The sequence below is a fragment of the Centruroides sculpturatus genome, unplaced genomic scaffold (assembly GCF_000671375.1).
Source record: "Centruroides sculpturatus isolate CEXI.00-Female unplaced genomic scaffold, Cexi_2.0 scaffold343, whole genome shotgun sequence".
NCBI lineage: Eukaryota > Metazoa > Arthropoda > Arachnida > Scorpiones > Buthidae > Centruroides > Centruroides sculpturatus.
The window spans coordinates 1-27,212 of NW_019384530.1; the positions used below are offsets into that span (position 1 = coordinate 1).

At 29.9% G+C, this 27,212-nt stretch overlaps 1 protein-coding gene across 2 annotated transcripts in view; it reads right to left on the reverse strand.

The window, feature by feature from the left end:
- Window positions 1-8: 8 nt before the first annotated feature.
- LOC111623010 (brain tumor protein-like) overlaps window positions 9-27,212 on the reverse strand; it is a 106,833-nt gene continuing 79,629 nt past the window's right edge. For both annotated transcript variants that reach the window (XM_023365491.1, XM_023365490.1), the window contains 5 exons: window positions 24,303-24,792; window positions 23,902-24,219; window positions 21,062-21,143; window positions 12,786-12,981; window positions 9-1,193 (listed from right to left, as the gene is read on the reverse strand). In XM_023365491.1, the coding sequence (XP_023221259.1) occupies window positions 579-1,193; window positions 12,786-12,981; window positions 21,062-21,143; window positions 23,902-24,219; window positions 24,303-24,792 (1,701 nt within the window). In that variant the 3' untranslated portion in view covers window positions 9-578. The remainder of the gene's footprint in view (window positions 1,194-12,785; window positions 12,982-21,061; window positions 21,144-23,901; window positions 24,220-24,302; window positions 24,793-27,212) is intronic.

A 27,212-nucleotide genomic window follows, 5' to 3' on the forward strand; every position in this document is an offset into this window, starting at 1 on the left:
TGGACAAATCCAAACAAATTACTATAAAGTCAATAAGTGTAAACAAACTCAATGAGCAGATAGTTATATCACAGGCTCCATAGGCCTACTTCATGGAATGACCTACAACTTTTTAAAATTTATTTTAGATTGATTTTTATCTTTGGCTAAATATAATAAAGAAATAATCTTCATTTTTAGATCAATCCAAATTTCAATATTTACCATTTCCAAGTTATTAAGAATGCAATTACTCTACTGTCCAATGCAGGAACAGTTATTAATAAAACTAGAACTAAATGCCTACTAACATTCTTTATGCAATTATCCATCATTTCTCATGTCTTCAGTAAATATTGGCAAAGTTAAATCTCATTATTTAAAAACAAATTTAACTACATAAAATTTTAAATCTGACATGAGTCTTAAGGTGTTATAATCAACCATACTTCTATAACGGACAACTTTGGATTTTATCCAGGCACTTTTCTGTATATATTTTTCTACCAATGTGCATTAAACATTAAATGCAGAACACAGTCATCCTAGTGGTAGCAACTAGTGTCTGTAGTAGACTGCATATCTGTGCTTCTATTCATTCACATGATGTATAATGTGTTGAGAATCAACATGTGGTGATTATTTTTAGCAAGGGTAACTATGTAACCTTCTGATGTTATTTTTAGACCACAGCAACGGCTAACTTTAACATATGGACATTCAAATTCTGATAAAATTGACCCTTCACGCGAAAACACAACTACATGAAATCTATTTCCATGACTGTCACCAACAAGCACATCTCCCGCATCACTGATATCAATACCATTTGGAAAATTAGTAATATTTTCACATCCAATACGTCTCACAAACTGCCCATCTTCACTAAACACAATAACACAATGACCTTTAAAATCACAGATGTAGTATTCTTTACCACTGATTGCAATATCAGATGGTTCTCTCATGTACTCACTGCAATCAAACCAACGAACTAATTCTCCACTTTCCGCAATCACAAATACTGTTGGAGAAACACTGTCAACAGCCACAATATTACCTTCGCCAGTAATTGCTAATCCAGCTACTATATCAATATAACGAATTGCTATCTTCTTTATAAAATGCCCAGTTTTAGTAAATAGCTGCATACGGGACCTTTCACTTCCTCGATCACAAATCACAAATTTTCCTGAACTGCGAATAACAGCCACCTTAGAAAAAAAAAAAAAATTATATAACTAAAATTATATATATATCAACTTAAGCATTATCTTCTGTAACTAGTAATCTGTGTATGAACAATGACATAGCAAGTATACAAAATTGCAAATTCTAATTAACAAAAATTTACTATTTTTTGTATTGTAATAAAACAATAATATAATTAATAATTAAAAACAAACTTAAATATAAAAATATATTTTAAAATATACTTTTTTATTAAAACTTTATATATTCATTTATTGCTTTCCAATTGTAGATCTGAATGTTTCAAAAATATTACTTGTTTAAAATCAACATTTTTCTTTTTGATACTGAATGATATTGTTTCATCTTTTAACCCAACTGACAGCTAATGACTATTACCAATAAACTAATAAAAACTATGTGAATAGTTGATTATGTTTTTATTAATAATTAAGTTAGAATACAGAACCATGAATAAATTTAACTTAAAATTGTGATTAAATCTACTTTTAATCAACATAGCAAAGAAAAAAAGTTAATAATATATAAAATAGAAATATACATCTCCAATTCAAAAAATACACAGGAAGACTAAAACATCTTGATTTTCATCATGATGAATCACCAGGAACAAATCTTCCATTGCAAAGACTACCTTTTATTAGAGGCTACACCCCTGCAAATTTTGTCTTTTTTATACATTTTTTAATGTGTTAATTCATCAGCCATTTGTTTAAAAGAAATTACTGTATATTTCTGTCCTATAAGACGATCCCAAACTATCAATGGCCTATGAATTTAGTTTAGATCAGCAATCATCATCTAGATAATAATACTGTAAGGTGTATACGGAATTACAGCTCTCCCTTAATAGTCCGATAGGTATGGGACCAAAGGGGTGTTGGATTACCAAAAGTGTCTGGATTACCAAAAATAATTATATATTTAGCATTCTTTTGCTAACAGTAGCTTACAATATTCCCTACTCCAACTGTTCGAACAGAACTGCTCACAGAAAACACATGAAATGTGTGTCATCGTGTAAGAATTGGATGGGGAGATTCACGTCGCAACATGCTTCTGTGCAAGCAGACACTTAACGGGGATGGGTACCTTGACGGGAGGTGTGTCGGACTGCTGAGCATGTCGGATTAAAAAACGTCGGACTATCAAGGGAGAGCTGTATGTCCTATTCATAATTTTTTTAATGAACAAATTTTATTTTCTTGCATCTGGCAGCATTGCCTTGTGATTGTTGCAAACATTCACACTGATTCGGGCATTTGGGTAATGACCTCAACTATTCACAAATACATTATATGGGCTATTCTATTTTGTGGACATACCTTACTCTCTTCTACTAGTAAATAATTACAGTTTGTCCATTTTTTTATAATGGTTTTAATTTATATAAATTTCAATCTAATTTTTTTTTGTATTATCCTATAAGATGATTTAACTATCGCCTTATCTGCAGAAATATACAGTACACATTATTTTAAAATTGTTTGGCCTGTCACCAGTGAACTTTTAAGAGTGTTTTGCATGTTTTGCAGGAGACCTAGCCTCTAATAAAAGGTTGTCTCTGCAATGGAAAACTGTTGTTCCTGGTGATTCAACATAACAAAAATCAAGACATTTTAGTCTTCTCTACATATTTTATAATGTGTTAATTCATCAGCCATTTTTTGAAAGAGATTAAAATTCTTATTTATTTGACAGAAAAAAAATGTAAACAAATGTAATTATTCTCTACTTCTACATACTTTAATCATGTTTAAACAATAAAATAAAACACTTATGTATTAACTATAAACAGAAGTATAGTCTGCTGTATTATAAAGAGAAGGAAAGTTATTTGTATAGTATAGTTTACTTGATTCTAAGAAAATATTTTCCTTTGTATTATAAATTTTGCCTCCTTTTTTCATTTACACAATATTGCCCTTACAATATTGTGTAAATGAAGCCNATAAACAGAAGTATAGTCTGCTGTATTATAAAGAGAAGGAAAGTTATTTGTATAGTATAGTTTACTTGATTCTAAGAAAATATTTTCCTTTGTATTATAAATTTTGCCTCCTTTTTTCATTTACACAATATTGCCCTTACAATATTGTGTAAATGAAGCCCTCTATAGTTGTGGATGAAATTAGGGATGTCTTGATACCAATATTGACACTTTTCCTTGGTTATTCTTACATTTCTCACAGATAGATAAGATCTGACCAAAATTGGATTTTGCAGCCAAATCCAAAACCAAAACTTACACTATTTTTGGTTAAATTAAACTTATAGTAAATATTAATGACCAAAAATTAACAATTTTATTACATCAAATTTCATTTTCATAATGTACAGTACACTCATCGCCATAAAAAAATAGCACACCAAGAAGGAGTTGTCAGAATTGAACAAAATTGTATGTTTAACGGTGATATAAGTAAGTGATTACAAAATGAAAGCAAAAAGATTATTTATTGTAGGAAAACCTACAAATGAAAGGAGGTTTTAGTACCCTATTAGGCCAACTCTAGCATGAATACACAATGTGATACAGATGGGCATAAAGGTATACAGGTGCTATATGGTATTCAGTCCACAGTTGCTGCATACAGTTCTCTAGTTTGGCCAAACTCCTAGGATATCCAACTTGGCATCCCAGGCATGTTCCGACCAATAAATCAGAAGACAGGGCAGGCCAGGGAAGTGTGGCAATTTGGCGGAGAGTCCTGTGACAGCCTTGCTATGTGATCGAGCATTTTCTATTTAAAAAATAACTCTCTTATATTAGTGACATCCCTCAGCCGTACATGTTGCATCTTATAGCCCTACCATAAGATGCAACATGTACGGCTGAGGGATGTCACTAATATAATGCTGGACTGTTCTGGCCGCTTGAATAACTACTAGAAGTGACTGGCTGTTGTGTGTGATGGCACCCCAGACTATCACACCAGCAGAGGAGGCAGTGTGCCACTCCAAAGCATAGACAGGATTGAGGTGTTCACCACAAGGCCTCCATACATGAACACAGCTCATTGTCAGTGCCCAAATTGAACCTGAATTTGTCACTTTAGAGGACCTGGTTCCTTCCCATTGGAGTCAAATCCCATTGAGAATGGCATCACTTCAAATGAAGGTGAGGGTGGATGGCTGTTAATGGCAGAACATCTAACAGTTGCTGCGATACCAAATGTTCCTCACCCAGGCACCTTGAAATGGTGTGGACAGAAATGGATCTGTAAGAATGTCGTCACCTGTGTTTAAATGGCAGACAATGATACAGGCCAGCTATGTGCATGCTTGTTGGAGGACCAGGTAGTGGTCTAGGCTTGGCTAGTAATCTGCTGAGGGTATCCTGAGTCTGGGTACCATGAGTACAAGCTCTCTCTCATACACTGGTCACAACAACACCATCCAGCTTCTCTCAATCTGATGATCCTTCTCCTATCAAACTCAAATTAGTTGTTCATATGGTCTTTGATTGTGATATAAAAGCATCTTTAGTCATACAGCATCCCTCTCCAACAGGTAAACTTCAGACAAGTTGCCTTTGTGCATTTTTTTTATAGGCCAAGAGGATGGATGCAGTTTAATGCCCTTTGCTGGCATTACGCGATGTGGCATCATGCTATAACTCTTAATCATTTCCATATCTGCTTGAAATTTATCTGCATGCCAAGTTTCACAGTGATACAACAACTCCTTCTTGGTGTGCTAATTTTTATGGCAATAAGTGTGTGAGAATCTGGGACCAATACTTTTATTGAAATTTTTATTATTACAAAAATATAAAAATAAATAAATAAATGGTATTTAAAGAAAGAACTTTCTCCAACTTAAACCAAGAAAGTTTCTTTCTCATTATGTGATTCAAATCGTCCCTGTCTACTGAATGGACGAATCCCTTTAAACAGGGCTGAACACAAACTGCCCAGAGCTGGAGAACTGAAATTGATGGACAAGAAAATTCACATCCAGAACAAAGGAGTTTCCTGCCAAAAATGCAGGAAATCATGGCCAGCTTTCACCAAAACTTGCAAAGAATATCTGTAAAGAATGGTCCAAATAAGGTATTATGTTGACTTAATTGTAAAATCTCTCTCCAATTTTTTAGATGCTATGGCAATCAGATAATTAAATAGCTGATGACAGCTGAATAATTAAATCTGCTATTTAAGATTCAAATAGTAAATAATTTTAGAAATAGAATTTAGTCTTAAGAATAGAATTTTAGAAATATATGTAACTTTTGTTTAGATTTTTGTTATTAACCCATCCGATGTTGAAATTCTTCTTCGCTGCCTGTGATGCCATGTTGAATTCTGTCAATGTTAAGCCTAACAAAAATTACACATTTGTGAGGACCTGGAAGGAAGTCAACATAGAGATCCGAATAAAGACTATTCTCTGAGGGAAACGTGGCTGGAGGGAGTCATATTTAGTCATGAAATGGACCTCTCCCACACCTTCCAATCGGTTTCAAATTGTCACCAGGTGATGAGTCGGGACCAATGAAAAGGCAGCTTTAGGGGAAAAACTTATAAAACGGCACATTTCAAGGACAGAAAGTTCTAGGTACATAGTGCTCCCCTCCTGGATTTTGAGCTCCTGTCCTTCAACAATGAAAACTTGTTCGACGTCCCAGAATTCGTTTTTGCTATCCCATCCCATCAAGATTCACCCAGGTAACAACTAGTCATCGAAGGTCATCTCTGCAAGTTGTGCTGTGTGCCCCGGGCTGTTGCTCTCCTCATCACCTTCGCCAGAAGAAACGGAATGATCACCAAAACATTTGGACTTTTTTTTTTAACTGACTTGTTTCCCACTGTTGGATAGGCATTACACCTCATTATATGAATAGTTGTAAGGAAATTTATATATCTATTAAATGGTTTTAAATGGTAAACCTGTCTCTGTGAGTCTTTCCATGCCCACACAACTGTTTTGACTGCTCGATTGTCGTAACATTTTTCACCCAATCAGCTAACCTCACACATATTTTAAAAAAGTAATCGTGACTATTTTATCATCCAAATTATGTTTTTATTTTTCAGAAACAAAATAGATATACAGTAGAGCGTCGATTTTCCGAAAGTCAATCATCCGAAAGAATTCCAGTCCGCAAATTTAAATTTTCGCCAGTGCTGTGGCGCTTCAATCTTTGGCTGTGTCTTGGGCTACTCAAATATTTTACGTTTTTGATACTAAATTAACGTCTGAAGTATATATTTTTATTGTTTTTATATTTTTCAATATATTTATTTTGTTTGTACAAAATAAAAAAATAATTTTAATGATACAATAGTCTTTGTTAGGCTTAACATCGACGAAAATTCAATGCGAAGCGACATGCAACGGATAAAAATTTTAACATCGGATACGTTAAACTATTTTTTTGTACATAAATCAGTTATCTGAAATATCAGTTATCCGGACAACCCCAGTCCCCAATTGATTCAGATAATCGACGCGATACTATATATGGTTATATAAGCAAACGTACATCTTTGTAACCTACATGTGAAAAGAGTGTAGCCATGCAATTTTGACTGGTAACATTGTAAAGCTGTTTTCTCATCCTGCCACATAACAGCACAAGATGGGAACTCTTGAGCAACAACTTTCTGTGTATTGGGATTTACAAAAAGTAATTCAGTCATTACAGTTCAGTGGGCATTCAGACATGAATTTAGAAATGATCTCCCATCCAACAACAACATTATGAGGTTGTATACATCAGGGGTGGCCAACTTTTGTGTACATAAGATCTACTTTTTATCTTAAAAGTGTGTCATGATGGACTTGTTGTCGTAGGCATAGTCTAACTGGTGAGGGGGGTGTGAAATACATACTATATTTAGATAGGTAAGAAAAGACACAATTTAATTTAAAACATGAAGAAAAGGTACTTATATTGTAAACAGAAGAAAAACTGAAACTCAACGTTGTCACTTTTGGGGACTACTACTTCACCCTTCCTCTTTCTAACGTGTCCCGACCACTCTCTTTGTCCCTCTTTCCGCCTTTCTTTTTTTTGGTTTTACAATCCTTTGTCTACATTTCTTATTCCCCTTTTACAACTGTACGCAAATGGATTGCACATGGACCAACAAAATCGCATCTGAGGGAGGATACGTGGTCCAATATCACTACAGTTGTGTTTGCGCACTACATTCGGTTACAAGTGTAACATGTAACACATTAATTCATGACATTGCGAGTGATCAACCAAAATTAGCTTTGCCATCGACTTGTTGGCCACCCCTGGTATACACAGTTCAGGATGATGGAATGCTTGTGTAAAAAAAAGAGTATGGAATGACCAATGTGTTAAACAAGGCAGTCAAAAGTGTGATTATGACTTTGTGCATATTCAAGTCAATCAGTCTGACAGGCCAGCTGTGAATTAGGAATGTCAGCCATGACAGTGTGGAAGGTATTAAGGTGAGCACACATGAAGTCAAGCTATCTGTAGCTGTTAGGGCTCTAAAGCTTTCAGACAATGATCAACTTCATCCTCAGAATGCAGAAGCAAGCATCAACTGATGAGGATTTCCTTAGTTGTGTATTTTTAATGATGAAGCAACATTTTACCTTAGTGCTAAAATGAATACACAACTCCCATATATGGAAAATCTGCATAAAACAGTGCAACAAGAAAGGAACTCCCAAAAAGTTTGTGTTTGGCATGCTTTCAAATTGAAACACAAGTTTATGTTCATTCTTTTTCAAGGTACAAACTATTACAGGACTTGTATATCTTGAAATGCTCCAGAATTGGCTCTTCCCTCTGCTGCGAGATGGATTACAGAATATCATTCAACAACAAGACTGTGTACCCCCATTTTCTATGGTATGTTCAAAAGTGGTTGAATAAAGTTTTTCCCATTGCTAGACTGACTGTCACTGCTTGAATGACATGGCTCTGCTCATATGTTCACCAAGATTTCACAATATCATCCCATTCAATTTCTTTCTGTGGGGGTATGTAAAAGATCAGGTTTATGTGCCACCAGTACCTTTGAACATACCAGACTTGAGACACAGGATTGTTGAAGCTGTTGCATCCATTACACTGAACACATTCATCAAAGTGTGGGAAGAACTGGACTACTGGTTGGATATATGCCATGTAACAAAAGGTTCACATTGAGCACTTGTGATGTGTACTGTAAAAACTTTGTACATTCCTCTTTCATATTGGGTATCATTTATTATTTTATACTATAAATAAAACAAATTATACAAATTTAAAATTCTAATGTTTTTTTTGATACACTATAGAAAATAATGTTGCAAGGGATTAAACGTCTATTCTTGAGGTGTGGGGAAATATCTGTAGCTATAATACATACTGCACTTTAGTGTGATTGCATCAGGGTTGTGGAGTCGGAATCAGGAAAAGTGTGTCGACTCCAACTACGACATTTTAAATTTTTTTTTATTTACCTGAAACAAAATTTATTTTATATTTATTAATGTATTTGTATTTTGTTATAATTCATTTATTTTAATTACAAAATGCAACAATTTAATTTAGTAAATATGTATCAATAGTTTTCTTTGTAGTATTTGTGTTTAGTAGTTAAATTATTTTGACCCAATTGAATTTGAATAATATTGATTCATTCCTTTCTTATTCCCATTCTAAATAAGTATTTCTTTTTTTCTGAATGAGCCAGTCTAATTGATCAGAGCATATATTTTTCTTTCCTGAACAAGGGCTGAAGTAGATAGATCACACACTTTTTAACTGAACTAACCTTTCTGGAAACGTGAAAATGAAGTGCTGAAGCTGTAGATGTAGAATTTTATCACTCCCCCTTTTCCCTCTTATTAAATATTTGTAAAAATTAATTTTTTTATATAAATAAATATTAATGTAAGTTAAATATTAAAAATACTAACTATAAAAGTATTTGGGTAAATGCCCAGGGCTCCTTTCAGAGTTCAGAGTAGGATAACCCCCTATGAATGCCTCTGCCCCCCATCAAATGACTTGGTATTTAATTTTGCTGTAGTTGGGAGTCAGTGTCAGAGTCGACATACTAAAATTATCAGGAGTCAAAGTCAAGTGTTTTTTTATCGACTCCACAGCTCTGGATTGCATCTCATAATACAATGTGTGGCTGTGATCTACATAATCTAATTTACATACATATATATCGTATAAACATAGGTTAAGTTTCAAGCTATGTGTTATCTCACAAGTTGTGATTGAACCAAAGTATAGCAAGTATTATGTTGAAGATTTTCTCTTAAAACTTGAATGGATTCTCAACTCCCTTAGAACATTATTTTCTATATGGCATGATCAACTGAAGGGGTGCAAATTTCAATTTACAGACATCTTTACTTGTACCTCTTTTTTTAAAATCAGCAAAGCACTTATACAGAGCTTCCGCTGTACACAAAAAAATTACCAATAAGTGAAAACACAGTTAAACATTGAATAGTAGCTTTAAATGAAGACACTACTTCCCATTAACTTAGAGCAATTTAAAATATACTAAGATGTATTTGGTTTCTTTGGAAGAGTGAACAGATATAACTGATCAAGTGCAACTTGCAATTATTGTTAAATATGAATCTGGAAATATGAGGAAAGAATTGGTAAAATTGATGACTAACAGGAAAAAATAACTATTGGTGTTGATATTAAAAATACATTTTCAACAAAATTTACAGAAATGAACATTTATCTACAGAAGATTTTCCACTAAGCAACATACATGTATCCCCTGTATAACATGGTAGTTATGTTTCAAAAAAGTGTCATGTTATTCAAATCTGTGCTATACAAAACAAAGGACTAATGCAAAACATAGAATTAGGTTCCAAAAGTTAACAAAAGTATACTATTTTTCGTTACTAAAAAACAATATGTTTTTTAAAGCAATCAATAATTTATTTCCAATCAATAATTAACTAACAATCACAATTAGAAATACTGTATTATGCATTAATATTAATTTTACTTAAATAAGGACATTTTCTTTTTGCAAAGTATTGTCATCACCTAAGATTTTTTGTTGATCTTGATCAGAAATATCAGCAACATCTTCATTTTTTTTATTTTTATCACAAAAATTTTTATGGACAACAAAATAAAAATATGTTATTAATCAAAAATTTGTTCTAATGGGTCATGTTTGTTCAGTCAAGAACTGAACAAATTTTTTTCCATAATTTGTGCTGAAATATCAAATTGTTCAAGTTGGGAACTGTTCGTTCAAGTATCAAGATACTACTATATTTCATTCATCATTTTTATGAATGATTACCTACCTACAGTTTAAAAAGTTTAATAACACTTACCTAAGAACATTTAAATAAACTTTATTAAACATGAAAATTAATCTATAAAAACAAATCATAGTGACAGTCTTAAACGCTAAAGTCTGAAAGCAATGACAATAACACCTGGTTTATAGAGAAGCTAGAATAGGAAGATAGGAAAAGAAGAAAAAATTGTACCATCAGTTTTCATTAAAGTAAACCAAACAAAAGGCACAAAAGTTAATCAAAAATTTTAATATTCTAAAATCCGTGAGAAAATTTGAGACAACACCAATGCTTACTTGAATTTTAAAAAATATCAAATAATGAAGTTTGAACTTAAAAATTGCAAAATTTTATGCAAAGGATTTCCCAAATTTTTTAACTGTGTTAGAGCAAAACCATGTTGTATGAGGAATACCTATATTTGTATGTTATGATCACATTATTTTCTTTTCACTTGAGTAGTTTATTGTTATTTTTCTGATACTGATTAATGAGTTAAATAAAGTAAAGTTTGTAAGGATTTCTTTTTGTTAATTTTTTAATTATTAAAATTAAATATTTGACTTACAATTTAAGTTATTAAATTTCAAGTTCAATTTTGACCCACCCATTTCAATTTAGAGAAAGATTTGCCACTGCTGACCTAGATAATGATTTGACAATTTTGGTGACAGTCTGCAATTCTGCATATAAATTCATTTAATAATATAATTATTATTCAGGCCCCGATTTTCTTCTTAAAAAAGTCACAAATTATTCAAACTATTTAAACAGAATTTTTGAGTATATTTAAAAGAAAAACACTTATATTTTGTTTGATCTTTAAACTTGAAATTTAATAATTTTCAAATTGTATTGTTTATTATGTTATACTATAAATAAAACAAATTATACAAAGTTAAAATTCTGTTATTCTTTTTGATACACTATAGAAAATACCCTATAGAAAACAATGTTGCAAGGGATTAAATGCCCATAGAACCAGCAATTTTGTAGACCAAGCTACAAGCCTACTGATGACACAACACAAAAATGTTCTTTAACAAATTTTTCACAGATCTTTATTAGATATTTAGAGATATCAAAATTATTAGTTTCCTTTTAAATTTAATTAAAAAGCTAATAAAATTTAAACTCAAAATATTATAATCAGTTTTTCGTTCTTAAAGAATAACTTTTTCATTATTATTAAATTATATATAATGCTCAATAATGAGGAAGTGTATGTTTAGTCTATGAGAGGCATTCAAAAAGTTCCCCGAAAGTGATTATTATTTGTAAACAGAATGCTATATTTACAATTAATTAATGTGAGCATAAACGTGTTGAGATTTGTTTTATCAGATATTTGTGACAGTGCTGCATAAGACCTAAATGTGGTGTTACATCAGTTTGAAACTGCCCTTGCATCTGCAAATATGGATCTTGTTAAATTTGAAGTGTGCACTAAATTTAAATTCTTAGTTGAACTAGGTTGGAAAAAAAACCTATTATTAGTAAGGCTATCACAGATGTTTAGAGACTGCACCAAAGTAAACTACTCTTTATGAATGGATTAATCATTTTAGTGCAGTTAAAGAGAACATGTTGCAATGGGAAACCATCAACTTCAATTTCTGAAGAAAATATCCATCCATTCTTTGGAAAATATAGTAAAAAGTGATGACCAAATAATAGTGCAAATGATAGCTGAAACTTTAGGAATATCCATAGGATCAGCAGAGAGCATTCTAAAAGATAAGCTAAACCTAAGCAAGCTTTAATTGTGATGGGTGCTGAAGTTGTTGCATCAAGATCAGCTGGTATTGCACATTGACTCCTTACTTCAATTTTTAAACAAATTTGATGATGATTCCTAAGCTTTTCTAAACAAAATTAATAAAACTTGGATCTACCAGTCTGATCCCAAGAGCAAGCAACAATCAATGCAATAGTTACCAAATGGTTCAAGTGCTCCCATAAAAGTTAGGGCAGAAAGATTGGCCATGAAGGTAATAGCAACAATTTTCTGGCATTCTAATAGTGTGTTGCTTATAGATTTTCTTCAAGACCGAAGAGCAATAACTGTAAGCTATTATGAAACAGTTTTTAAAAAATTGCATGCAGATCTAAAAAACAACCTAAAAAAATTCATCAGTGTATCTTGTTCCATTACAATAATACACTGGCTCATTCTGCAATTTCTACCAGGGCATGAATACAATGAGAGATTTTTCCACACCCTCCCTATAGAACAGATCCCATTCAGACTTCTTTTTATTACATTTTCTGGGAACTTTTTGAACATTCCTTATATTTTCTTATATTATTTAAAATTAAATTACCTTTCGAGGATACCATAACTGGCCTTCCTCTTTTCCAGGAATTCCAAACTGATATTTAAATTCTCCAACTTTATCAAACACTTGTATTCGATGATTGTTTGTGTCTGCAACAATAATCTCTTCATCCAAACCCAAACAAAATCCATGAGGAGAACTAAACTGTCCTTTTGCTGGACCTAATTGTCCAAATTTACATCTACAAAAATAATAAACCAAATTAAAACTTTAGCAATAATTTGAAAAATTACCATATTGTTATAGTCTAACAAGGTCTTATATCATAAGTTTCCAATCTGATCTACTTATATATGCCATTAATCCCACTTTTTGTATATCTATAATCTGTCATGGAATGCCTAGAATGCCCACTAGGGGCATCCCTAGCAATGATTTTCAGCTATTATTTAAATTAACAGTATAATTTATTTATAACAGTATAATTCAGTATATTATTATTTTTAATTGTAATAGGAATTTATTATTTATATCATGGAATGACACTGCTGCTGCTAGAATGCTCACTACGGCTTCCCAAGCTATCTCATTTTAGATAAATTACTAAGGATTAAGCTTTCAGAATGGACAACAAATTTATTTCTATTGTATTTTTAAATATAATAGAAATAATAATTAATCATCTTTAAATTTTAGTTAATGTTTAATAAAAAATTATTAATTCCTATTTAATTTTTAATCTCATCCAATTTTAAATTACTGTTTATATATAGATGATAAATCAGCCTTACTGTTGATATTATGAGTTATAATCTATATCTGATTAGTTAACCAGTATTTATTTGATTAAAGTTTGTTTATTCATATGAAAAAATCAGATACAATCTGATGAATTATATCAAATGTTAATCAGTCAGTTCAATTAAATTGGCATGGTGTGACTGAACAGCTCAGTCAGTAACAAATCTGTATTGATCATGTCCATATAAAAATCTAAAGATTTATTCATTAAACACGAATTTTTAAAATGTTTAAGACAATATTAAACTGATAAAATTTATACAAATTAAAGTAACACTAATTTAAGTGCATATCATCATACAAATGCATATACATATGCAAATATCAACTTAATGTAATACTCTAATTAATGAAAATAAAATATAAAATAACTAAAGACAAATATAACAAGTATTGTCATCATACGGTTACCCAGAGTAAACTTTTTTACTTTTTTACATTACGTTGGACGTTCAGTGGTAGTCAACCATATTGTTTATGAAAAATTATTTTAAAAAATGTAAATTCTTTTGCTTAGCAAGAAATTCAGATTTTTAAAAAGATATAATTTTATTCAGAACTTTGATTTTTCAACTTCTGCATTAGCGAGGTTGAGGCCAAAGTTTTAAATGCGAAAATGTGTACGTTGGACGTTCAGTGCCGCTTTCCTGTAAGACTAGAAGTTTGACAATGGTGTTTGGAATGCCGAGTACGATTCCACTGACTATCTAATCACCACTGTCAAACTTCTAGGCTTACAGGAAAGCGGCACTGAACGTCCAATGTACACATTTTCGCATTTAAAACTTCGGCCTCAACCTCGCTATTATTATTTTTTTTGAAAACAACTGTATTTTTATGATTCTTTAAGATATAGTAAAAATTAAAATTATCATCATTAAAGTGTATGTAGGAGAAAATATGAAAAATAAAGGTAAATATGTTTACAAAATAATCATAAATCAACTATTTAGCAATTTTTTCATGACATTTAAAAAAAGTTTTTTAATGCAGTTCATTAATATTCAATTTTCAGTGTAGAAGTAGATCAATTGAGTATATCATTTTAATTCAATATGACAAGAAATTTCAACTATTACATAATTTTAAAAACAGTTTTAAAATAAAATAAATTTTATTTTTTTAATCCCAGTTTTAATTTTTCAAAAAAAAAAAAAAAAACTAAATCATTGATTTGGTAACTGAGACAAACTCATCCCTACCAATTAAATAATTTCCAAAGAAAATTAATGCTTAAATTGTCAGGAAGAGAGTTCCCAAGCTTAGTGCTTATATTTAAAATTAAAAATTTATTGTTTTTATTACATTTTAAATAATTGAAAATAATTCAATAATGACTGAACATTCAGTTAAATGTGTGATAATGAGTCAATTACCAATTAATTGGTAGTTTGTATTCCAGTAACTGGCTGATTAAAAATATCAAATTTTAGCCAACTAATTGAACTTATCAATTAACAATCAATATAATGCAATAAATTGTTAATTTATATGGATAAAAATCAGATATCAACTTTAAAGAAAGGCAACAGAAAATAAACTAAAATAAACTATCACTATACATATTTTTGTAAGATATTCCATAAACAGTTTTAATTCCACTCTCAGGAATTTATCAATTTTTTCAGCATTCAATAGCATCTTTGACATTTTTAATCAAATATTTTAAAAGAGACAATCAAGAATAACAATTGATTTGATTACAAAATAATACAGCTATTATCTTTCCTACTACACTGTCTTATAAATTAAAAGCTATTAAATACCATAGTATCTATGAGACTTTTTACAATATCCTAGCTTACAATGTGCTTTGCAATGAGACTTCTTGTATCTGGTAACTTACAGAGAATTTTGTTGTAACTTAAATATAAGGTGGATTGTGAATCCAGTCTTAAACAACAAATTTTTAATCACTTTCTTTAACGCCTGCATTCTACCACAATGTACTAAATATTGCATTTTGATCCATTTCTGATATTTAACTAGAATTATGCTAATTATACTGTAGAATATTACTAATAAACCTATTTTCATATTTATATTGAATTTCCTTTTAATTTGTAATTTTGTTTTGGCTCCTTCTCATCCTGTCTCTCTATTATCTGACATTTTTGTTTTAATCTAGGATGAACATAACTAGGATTGCAAACTGTTCTCCATAGTCTGGTTTAGGTTAGATAATTGCTCTCCATTACATAAAATTGGACATATCAATATTTCACAATAAAAATTGTAGTGTTTCTCTCAAGGTGGTTTAGATAGTTGACCAGTCATCTAAATATTTCCATTGACTAGTTACAAATAATTATTTCTGAAATAAACAAAACTGTTAAAATTGTCATTTGATCTTTCAAATAATTTAACATTAAAAGACATTTTGTTTATTTCATATATAATTATTGGTTTTAAGAACATATTTTATTTAATGAAATAATTATTTAATTTTTCATAATCATTTTTTAAAGATCTTTTTTAAAACACTACACAGATTACTTCAAATATTTTATGAAGGCATTTATAAGGTATTATATTAAGACAATTACAAAAATAAATGTTTTTATCATTTAGAAAAAGAAAAAACTAATCTTAAGTAATCATTATAAAATTAATGGTACTTTTGAGTAAATAAATAAATTAATAATAATATTCAAATAAGTCAAATATTTCAAATAAATATCTACAGTTATTTGTAATTGTATAATTTCCTACTTAATTAAACTTCCTACCTAATCTGCATGGTATTTAATCGAGAAGTTGAACTTCTTGGTGGTGGATTAAAAGCAGGCTGTCCAGGCAGAGAAGACAGTACTATAATATAAAAAAATATACATATAATAAATCCCATAAATTACTCATATATTTATTAAAATTAATATTTTTGAAAAGCTTAATTAAAAATAATACAATATATTAAATAATGATTATTTTGATATAAAATGTTAAATCTTAATAAGATAGGCAAAATACTAAAAATTAATATATTTATGCATATTTAGAACTGAAATCATAAAATCAGCAGAATGTAATACAATTACACAATTCAGAAATATAGAAAACTATGTAGAAAATAATAAATTCATTTCGGAAAAATAATTTCCCTCTTTTTTAATACATGTTTAAATATTTTTATAACTTTCTATCCTTAAATTTTAAGACAATTTCATTGGAATGCTTTAATAACAGAAAAAAAATGTAAATATTTTAAACAAATTACATTTTATAAAATTAGCTTTGTATTTAGTTTATACAAAAATTATCTTTTATTAAATTCTTATATTACACTAAATTTAAAAGTATACAAATATTAAATCATCTTAATCCTTTGGTCAAATAATAATAAATAAAATACATCCATATGAAACTGATATGTTATAGTGTAATTTTTCAAGTATAAACCATGGCTTACATGTTTTTACAATGGAAAAGAAAAATTGTGATTTTGTGAGATCCGAATAGCCCCTGGGTCTAAATGATAATTTAAAAAAATAGTTTAAAATTTTGTAAAAAAATATTCTTTCGTTTGGTGAGAAAATAACGATTTTCTAGCGTGGGAAAACGGATAACAGAGCCACTTCCTTTGACGGAAGTAGAAGCATCCTCTGTTTTTCCCTTATCTGTTAAAAATCTCGCCACGATGGAAAGCAACGACCCCTCATTTCTTTCCCCTTCCCATCCGTTCACATGGAAGAATCCTAGTTTGATGATTGGTTGTAAATCCGAAGATATAGTCGAAGTTTAGGAGAATTCGGGGAGTTCGTCAAGAGATCCCAGATGAGGAAGACGAAATTCATACAAGCTCCATAAAGCCGACACCCATAGTCGTATCTTATTGAGTGGATAAGGAGTTAGAAACATAGAAGATTATTTGAATATCGAGATTATCAATGCCTCCCCATGAATAGGAGTATGAGAACTTTATAACTGAAGGTATATTCGACTCATACAAATAATACAGAAGAAGTCAACTAAACAGGTTGTATGTTTATTAACGAATTGTGAGCTCTCTCTCTTGATATTGTGTAAGTTAAGAGTATTTTAGTTTATTAAATGTTTTTCCTTATTTATCGTTACAGAAATGACTCGTGTTAACTCTCTGAATCAAATCCATATCATATCGAATCGCGTGTTAACAAATTTGATTAACTGGTGTCAGGTCCCTGACATTGGAACTGAGGGATCCCACGATTCTTCGTTCCGCTTTAAATATTTAACTGTAAGACCCTCCGCACTCAGGTTTCCTAAGACTGGGAAAAGCCATTCTTTTGGACGACCAAGAACTAGTCTCATTGAGTAGCCACCGATTAAGTGGTATTAACTATCCTAACAGAGTAGTACCCCCGGCTGATCTCACAATTTATACAAAAGTATGATTGTGTGTGGTAAAATTCACATCCTTTATGAATCAGGAGCAGCATCATATAAACTAGTTGTGTTTCATAATATCAAATAATTGACATTAGAAAGTAAATGATTAAAGGAGAAATGGTTTTTACAAATTGCAAAAGTTGAAAAATTTATCAATTCAAAATGTTTTCTATTTTAAAAACTGAAATTATAAAAGTAACTTTTTATGAAAATGAAAACTATTAGTTAACTGTCTATAGCCACTTAAAATTTTACAATACAAAAATTTTGAAAAATAAACTAAATAATGTATAATGTCGATAAAAATGTTCATGTAAATATAAGTATCAAATGTTTAACTAATTTTTTTAAAATTAAATTTCTTTAAACAAACTGTTACCCAAACATAATAATCTAAAAACAACAAAATCAAAATATATACTATACAATTTNAATCTATATCTGATTAGTTAACCAGTATTTATTTGATTAAAGTTTGTTTATTCATATGAAAAAATCAGATACAATCTGATGAATTATATCAAATGTTAATCAGTCAGTTCAATTAAATTGGCATGGTGTGACTGAACAGCTCAGTCAGTAACAAATCTGTATTGATCATGTCCATATAAAAATCTAAAGATTTATTCATTAAACACGAATTTTTAAAATGTTTAAGACAATATTAAACTGATAAAATTTATACAAATTAAAGTAACACTAATTTAAGTGCATATCATCATACAAATGCATATACATATGCAAATATCAACTTAATGTAATACTCTAATTAATGAAAATAAAATATAAAATAACTAAAGACAAATATAACAAGTATTGTCATCATACGGTTACCCAGAGTAAACTTTTTTACTTTTTTACATTACGTTGGACGTTCAGTGGTAGTCAACCATATTGTTTATGAAAAATTATTTTAAAAAATGTAAATTCTTTTGCTTAGCAAGAAATTCAGATTTTTAAAAAGATATAATTTTATTCAGAACTTTGATTTTTCAACTTCTGCATTAGCGAGGTTGAGGCCAAAGTTTTAAATGCGAAAATGTGTACGTTGGACGTTCAGTGCCGCTTTCCTGTAAGACTAGAAGTTTGACAATGGTGTTTGGAATGCCGAGTACGATTCCACTGACTATCTAATCACCACTGTCAAACTTCTAGGCTTACAGGAAAGCGGCACTGAACGTCCAATGTACACATTTTCGCATTTAAAACTTCGGCCTCAACCTCGCTATTATTATTTTTTTTGAAAACAACTGTATTTTTATGATTCTTTAAGATATAGTAAAAATTAAAATTATCATCATTAAAGTGTATGTAGGAGAAAATATGAAAAATAAAGGTAAATATGTTTACAAAATAATCATAAATCAACTATTTAGCAATTTTTTCATGACATTTAAAAAAAGTTTTTTAATGCAGTTCATTAATATTCAATTTTCAGTGTAGAAGTAGATCAATTGAGTATATCATTTTAATTCAATATGACAAGAAATTTCAACTATTACATAATTTTAAAAACAGTTTTAAAATAAAATAAATTTTATTTTTTTAATCCCAGTTTTAATTTTTCAAAAAAAAAAAAAAAAACTAAATCATTGATTTGGTAACTGAGACAAACTCATCCCTACCAATTAAATAATTTCCAAAGAAAATTAATGCTTAAATTGTCAGGAAGAGAGTTCCCAAGCTTAGTGCTTATATTTAAAATTAAAAATTTATTGTTTTTATTACATTTTAAATAATTGAAAATAATTCAATAATGACTGAACATTCAGTTAAATGTGTGATAATGAGTCAATTACCAATTAATTGGTAGTTTGTATTCCAGTAACTGGCTGATTAAAAATATCAAATTTTAGCCAACTAATTGAACTTATCAATTAACAATCAATATAATGCAATAAATTGTTAATTTATATGGATAAAAATCAGATATCAACTTTAAAGAAAGGCAACAGAAAATAAACTAAAATAAACTATCACTATACATATTTTTGTAAGATATTCCATAAACAGTTTTAATTCCACTCTCAGGAATTTATCAATTTTTTCAGCATTCAATAGCATCTTTGACATTTTTAATCAAATATTTTAAAAGAGACAATCAAGAATAACAATTGATTTGATTACAAAATAATACAGCTATTATCTTTCCTACTACACTGTCTTATAAATTAAAAGCTATTAAATACCATAGTATCTATGAGACTTTTTACAATATCCTAGCTTACAATGTGCTTTGCAATGAGACTTCTTGTATCTGGTAACTTACAGAGAATTTTGTTGTAACTTAAATATAAGGTGGATTGTGAATCCAGTCTTAAACAACAAATTTTTAATCACTTTCTTTAACGCCTGCATTCTACCACAATGTACTAAATATTGCATTTTGATCCATTTCTGATATTTAACTAGAATTATGCTAATTATACTGTAGAATATTACTAATAAACCTATTTTCATATTTATATTGAATTTCCTTTTAATTTGTAATTTTGTTTTGGCTCCTTCTCATCCTGTCTCTCTATTATCTGACATTTTTGTTTTAATCTAGGATGAACATAACTAGGATTGCAAACTGTTCTCCATAGTCTGGTTTAGGTTAGATAATTGCTCTCCATTACATAAAATTGGACATATCAATATTTCACAATAAAAATTGTAGTGTTTCTCTCAAGGTGGTTTAGATAGTTGACCAGTCATCTAAATATTTCCATTGACTAGTTACAAATAATTATTTCTGAAATAAACAAAACTGTTAAAATTGTCATTTGATCTTTCAAATAATTTAACATTAAAAGACATTTTGTTTATTTCATATATAATTATTGGTTTTAAGAACATATTTTATTTAATGAAATAATTATTTAATTTTTCATAATCATTTTTTAAAGATCTTTTTTAAAACACTACACAGATTACTTCAAATATTTTATGAAGGCATTTATAAGGTATTATATTAAGACAATTACAAAAATAAATGTTTTTATCATTTAGAAAAAGAAAAAACTAATCTTAAGTAATCATTATAAAATTAATGGTACTTTTGAGTAAATAAATAAATTAATAATAATATTCAAATAAGTCAAATATTTCAAATAAATATCTACAGTTATTTGTAATTGTATAATTTCCTACTTAATTAAACTTCCTACCTAATCTGCATGGTATTTAATCGAGAAGTTGAACTTCTTGGTGGTGGATTAAAAGCAGGCTGTCCAGGCAGAGAAGACAGTACTATAATATAAAAAAATATACATATAATAAATCCCATAAATTACTCATATATTTATTAAAATTAATATTTTTGAAAAGCTTAATTAAAAATAATACAATATATTAAATAATGATTATTTTGATATAAAATGTTAAATCTTAATAAGATAGGCAAAATACTAAAAATTAATATATTTATGCATATTTAGAACTGAAATCATAAAATCAGCAGAATGTAATACAATTACACAATTCAGAAATATAGAAAACTATGTAGAAAATAATAAATTCATTTCGGAAAAATAATTTCCCTCTTTTTTAATACATGTTTAAATATTTTTATAACTTTCTATCCTTAAATTTTAAGACAATTTCATTGGAATGCTTTAATAACAGAAAAAAAATGTAAATATTTTAAACAAATTACATTTTATAAAATTAGCTTTGTATTTAGTTTATACAAAAATTATCTTTTATTAAATTCTTATATTACACTAAATTTAAAAGTATACAAATATTAAATCATCTTAATCCTTTGGTCAAATAATAATAAATAAAATACATCCATATGAAACTGATATGTTATAGTGTAATTTTTCAAGTATAAACCATGGCTTACATGTTTTTACAATGGAAAAGAAAAATTGTGATTTTGTGAGATCCGAATAGCCCCTGGGTCTAAATGATAATTTAAAAAAATAGTTTAAAATTTTGTAAAAAAATATTCTTTCGTTTGGTGAGAAAATAACGATTTTCTAGCGTGGGAAAACGGATAACAGAGCCACTTCCTTTGACGGAAGTAGAAGCATCCTCTGTTTTTCCCTTATCTGTTAAAAATCTCGCCACGATGGAAAGCAACGACCCCTCATTTCTTTCCCCTTCCCATCCGTTCACATGGAAGAATCCTAGTTTGATGATTGGTTGTAAATCCGAAGATATAGTCGAAGTTTAGGAGAATTCGGGGAGTTCGTCAAGAGATCCCAGATGAGGAAGACGAAATTCATACAAGCTCCATAAAGCCGACACCCATAGTCGTATCTTATTGAGTGGATAAGGAGTTAGAAACATAGAAGATTATTTGAATATCGAGATTATCAATGCCTCCCCATGAATAGGAGTATGAGAACTTTATAACTGAAGGTATATTCGACTCATACAAATAATACAGAAGAAGTCAACTAAACAGGTTGTATGTTTATTAACGAATTGTGAGCTCTCTCTCTTGATATTGTGTAAGTTAAGAGTATTTTAGTTTATTAAATGTTTTTCCTTATTTATCGTTACAGAAATGACTCGTGTTAACTCTCTGAATCAAATCCATATCATATCGAATCGCGTGTTAACAAATTTGATTAACTGGTGTCAGGTCCCTGACATTGGAACTGAGGGATCCCACGATTCTTCGTTCCGCTTTAAATATTTAACTGTAAGACCCTCCGCACTCAGGTTTCCTAAGACTGGGAAAAGCCATTCTTTTGGACGACCAAGAACTAGTCTCATTGAGTAGCCACCGATTAAGTGGTATTAACTATCCTAACAGAGTAGTACCCCCGGCTGATCTCACAATTTATACAAAAGTATGATTGTGTGTGGTAAAATTCACATCCTTTATGAATCAGGAGCAGCATCATATAAACTAGTTGTGTTTCATAATATCAAATAATTGACATTAGAAAGTAAATGATTAAAGGAGAAATGGTTTTTACAAATTGCAAAAGTTGAAAAATTTATCAATTCAAAATGTTTTCTATTTTAAAAACTGAAATTATAAAAGTAACTTTTTATGAAAATGAAAACTATTAGTTAACTGTCTATAGCCACTTAAAATTTTACAATACAAAAATTTTGAAAAATAAACTAAATAATGTATAATGTCGATAAAAATGTTCATGTAAATATAAGTATCAAATGTTTAACTAATTTTTTTAAAATTAAATTTCTTTAAACAAACTGTTACCCAAACATAATAATCTAAAAACAACAAAATCAAAATATATACTATACAGAGGAATTTTCATTATACAATAAACTCTTGATTATTTGAAAATGCATTACAAAGATGTAAAAATTATATTATGTATAATCAAATTTTAATTTTCTTCTTGTGTTTTGTTTCCTATATATTGTTACACAAATTTTGCATTTTCTCATTTAAATTAGACAATATTCATAAATAAGTTCATATGTTAAGCCTATCCTACCTTAATTAAATAAAAAAATGTAGGATAAATTATTTTCTAAATGTTTCCAAACTGAATATTTTAAATAAATAATAAATTAACTGACATTTTCAGCTTTATTTAGTATTCCATAAATTAACTGACATTTTCAATTATCTGAAAATATTTTCTTTTGTGACTTCTGATCAATCAAGAATTCACATTATAAAATCAATTATAATTACAGTTGTCCCTTGATAATCCGACAAGTATGGGACCAAAGGTGTGTCAGATTACCAAAAGTGTCCGGATTACCGAAAATAATTACATATTTCGCATTGTTTTGCTAGCAGTAACTTACAATATTCTCTACTCCAACTGTTCGAACAAAACTGCTCACATAAAACACACGAAATGTGTGTCATCGAGTAAGAATTGGATGGGGAGATTCACATCACGACATGCTTCTGTGCAAGCAGACACGTAACGGGGATGAGTACCTTGACGGGAGGTGCGTCGGACTACTGAGCATGTCGGATTAAAAAACGTCGGACTATAGAGGGACAACTGTAGTTAATTTTTTCATATTATAATTCTTAATAATCAAACAGAATAATTACTTGAATTTGATGGCAGAAGTGGAGAAGGAGGAATATTTCGAGAAAAGGGAACATTCATTGTTGGACTGCCATTAAGTATTGGAGAATCTAAATGAGGACTACCACCACGCTGTATTGGAGTTGTTGAAGATGGTGATAAATTTACTCCTCCATTTAATAAATTGTTTAATCCATTATCTAAAGGAGACTGAGGAGTATGTTGCATGCTACGAATAGGATGTGAATGATTGCCAGATGCAGGAGTCACGGGAGATCTAAGTTGAGACATTGAATCCAATGTTAAACCTGGTACTACTTGGCCATTCAATAATATCTGACCTAAATAATATTCAAATAAACATTTATAAATCTTTCAACAACAAATATACAATTATTATTTAAAAAATTCTCTTTTTACTCACCTGAATTATTAAGAGAAACTGATCCCAACTTTGCTAAAGCAGAAAAATTGCTAAGAGTATTCAACTGTGATGCACAATCTGTACTATTTGCTGGAATCAAGAGATCTGAAATAGCTAAAACTGGATTTGGTGAACCACGTGAAGCACTTCTTTCTGCCATACCTGCTAACTGAGCCAGATTATACTGGGCAACAACATTGTTAGCCAAATCCATATCTAATGATGAAGGCACTGATGTATCAGAATGTAGGACACCTGACGGAAGAACAAATCCTTCACTTTCAAAAGATGAAGATGAATGCAAGGGTGATGGTTGTTGAATTGGTGTTGCCTCTTCCACCTTTAATGGTGATTCTGGTTTTCTTAGACTTCCAAATGAATCTTTTACTGCTTCTTCAAATTTTTCTTTGTTTGTTTCAAATGTGATTTCAACATTAATATCTGGTTTGGGTGTATTATTTATGAGATACAACAGCTGTGCACCAACCAACTATAATCAAATAGAAAACAATTTTACTTTAAAATTATGAAATTTTATTCATTTATCATTTTCTATAAAATATCACATTATTATTTTATGCACATTAGATGTGCAAAAAATAATATCTTTAATACAGCTTTTAATAATTACTGTATTTACTCGGGTATAAGATGATCTCGCATATAGGATGAGGTGTGACTTTAGAGATCAAAATAAAGAAACTTAGATTTATTAATACAATTCTAATTTTATTTTGTTTAATCACAAAATATTATCAAATGCACATATTAAGGCAAACAAACATGTTTGCCTTAATACGTGATGAATGGAAAAGAAAACCAAAACATTATAGTGTTCGTACCGGAAAAAGTTTATTTTTAATGATTCAGAATGTGTTAATATTCATTAAAAATAACAATTTAACTAATATAAAATAGCAATGATTATAAATGTAGTTAAGTAACCTGTATTTCATTAATGTTTTTATAAATAACAAGAAACTATTTTCTGTGAACAAATGAGATACAATGTGGTTTTTAATTGATGGATGTAGGATTAAACCAATAAACAAAGGGATGTATGTCTTAATTTGTTTACAGTAGGTGCCAACTTACAATAAATAGAATGTAGACCTATAATGACAGCATGAAGTATACATAGTTCACAGAAATTAGTGCAAAAAATGCAAAGAATCCTTTGTTTATGTGTATAGGACAGCCTAGGTTTTTGAAGCAGCAAACAATGAATAAAAACCTTGTCTTATATGCGAGTAAATACGGTATTTTTTATTTTATTTTCTCATAGTTTAAAAAACAAAATACATGGAATGCAGTTTGATATTTGATTATATTGAATTTTGTATACAGTCGACTCCCCTATAACACTGTTGATAATTCCGTTTTATATGAATTCCATGTTGTACGAGTCGCTTAGGTTTTACAAATACGTGTGCCAGGCTGTGAACAGCTCACATATTTGTAAAACCTAAGTGACTCGTACAACATGGAATTCATATAAAACGGAATTATCCACAGTGTTATGGGGGGGTCGACTGTATTTAGTAATGTAATTAAATATCAATCTGTATTTCATTTATAGTCAAACCCCATTTATAGGTTGTTCAACAAAACTGAGAAAAATGTACAAGTAAAATTACTTTTAAATTGCTTTCAGAATAAGTGTAATCATTACAAAAATACAACATGGAACAAATTAACATTGTACAACTGAATTTGTATATGTAATTCTTAACAAAAAAGTTTCAATTTACTACATATATAATACATTTGAAAAATATATAAAAGGAAAAATAAACTAGTCTAAAATTAAGTCATGCACTTTTAAAAAAATTGGTCAAGTTTTGTTTGTTTTTTATGGACTTGTCACATACTGGTACAATATAGAGCATCAATTATTTCCTCCTGCTAAAATGCCAGTCATACGAAAGAATAGTCATTCTAAAGATTAGCTCACAACCTAACAAAACACCCCCTCAAATCTGATCACAGGCTAACTATGGCAATGGTTAGAGAAAGATCTGATGACCTACTCAAGTATTCCTCACCAACAAAATCATATGGATCGATAAAACATGAATGCTATGAATACAATACCTGAAAGTAGGACCCTTAGGCTGGATGGTACTTCATTGGTGACTAGAGACAAGCAAAAGTCAACACAGAGTAACTTGGCAAATTATGAGACTAATGGGTAAACCTTAATGGAGGCCCACTGGCTGATGCAACCCCTGCTAAATGCTTTGAAGGGAATAAATGCTAAAAATCGGACCTGGAATGTCCGAAGTATGAACCTGGGCATGCTAGACTTTATCAAACAGGAGGTGCTCAGATTAAAGCTTGACTTACTCAGTGTTAGTGAAATAAACTGGACAGGAAATAGTTTCTTCAACTCAGACAACTTTACTATTTGTTCTTCTTAATGTGCCTTATCCGGTCCCTGGACATTGACAATCACTATGGAGAATGCTTCATGATCTTCTGCGAGTCTAAAGAGATCTCCAACTCTTTATATACCAGTCCATTCATTGATGCTCTTTAGCCATGACATCTGCCTTCTACCAGCACCCTGTTTTCCTTCAATCTTTCCTTTCAGTATCAGCTGGAGAAGGTGGTATATTTCTCCGCGTAATACATGGCCAAGGTAAGCAATTTTGCAACACTTTATGTTAATGATTAGCAATCTCTTACAATTTGCTCGTTGTAAGTCTTTGTTGTTTCTCATCAAGACAGTCCATCGTATTCAAAGCATCCTATGGAGGATTCACATTTCAAAATCCTCCAGCCGGTTTATTGTGTTCTTTTTTAGAGTCCAACTTTCGACTCCATATAATAGAACCGATAAGATGTAGCAATTCACCATCCGTTGTCTTAGTCTGAAATTTAGATTGTCATTGCAAAAGAGTGTGCTCA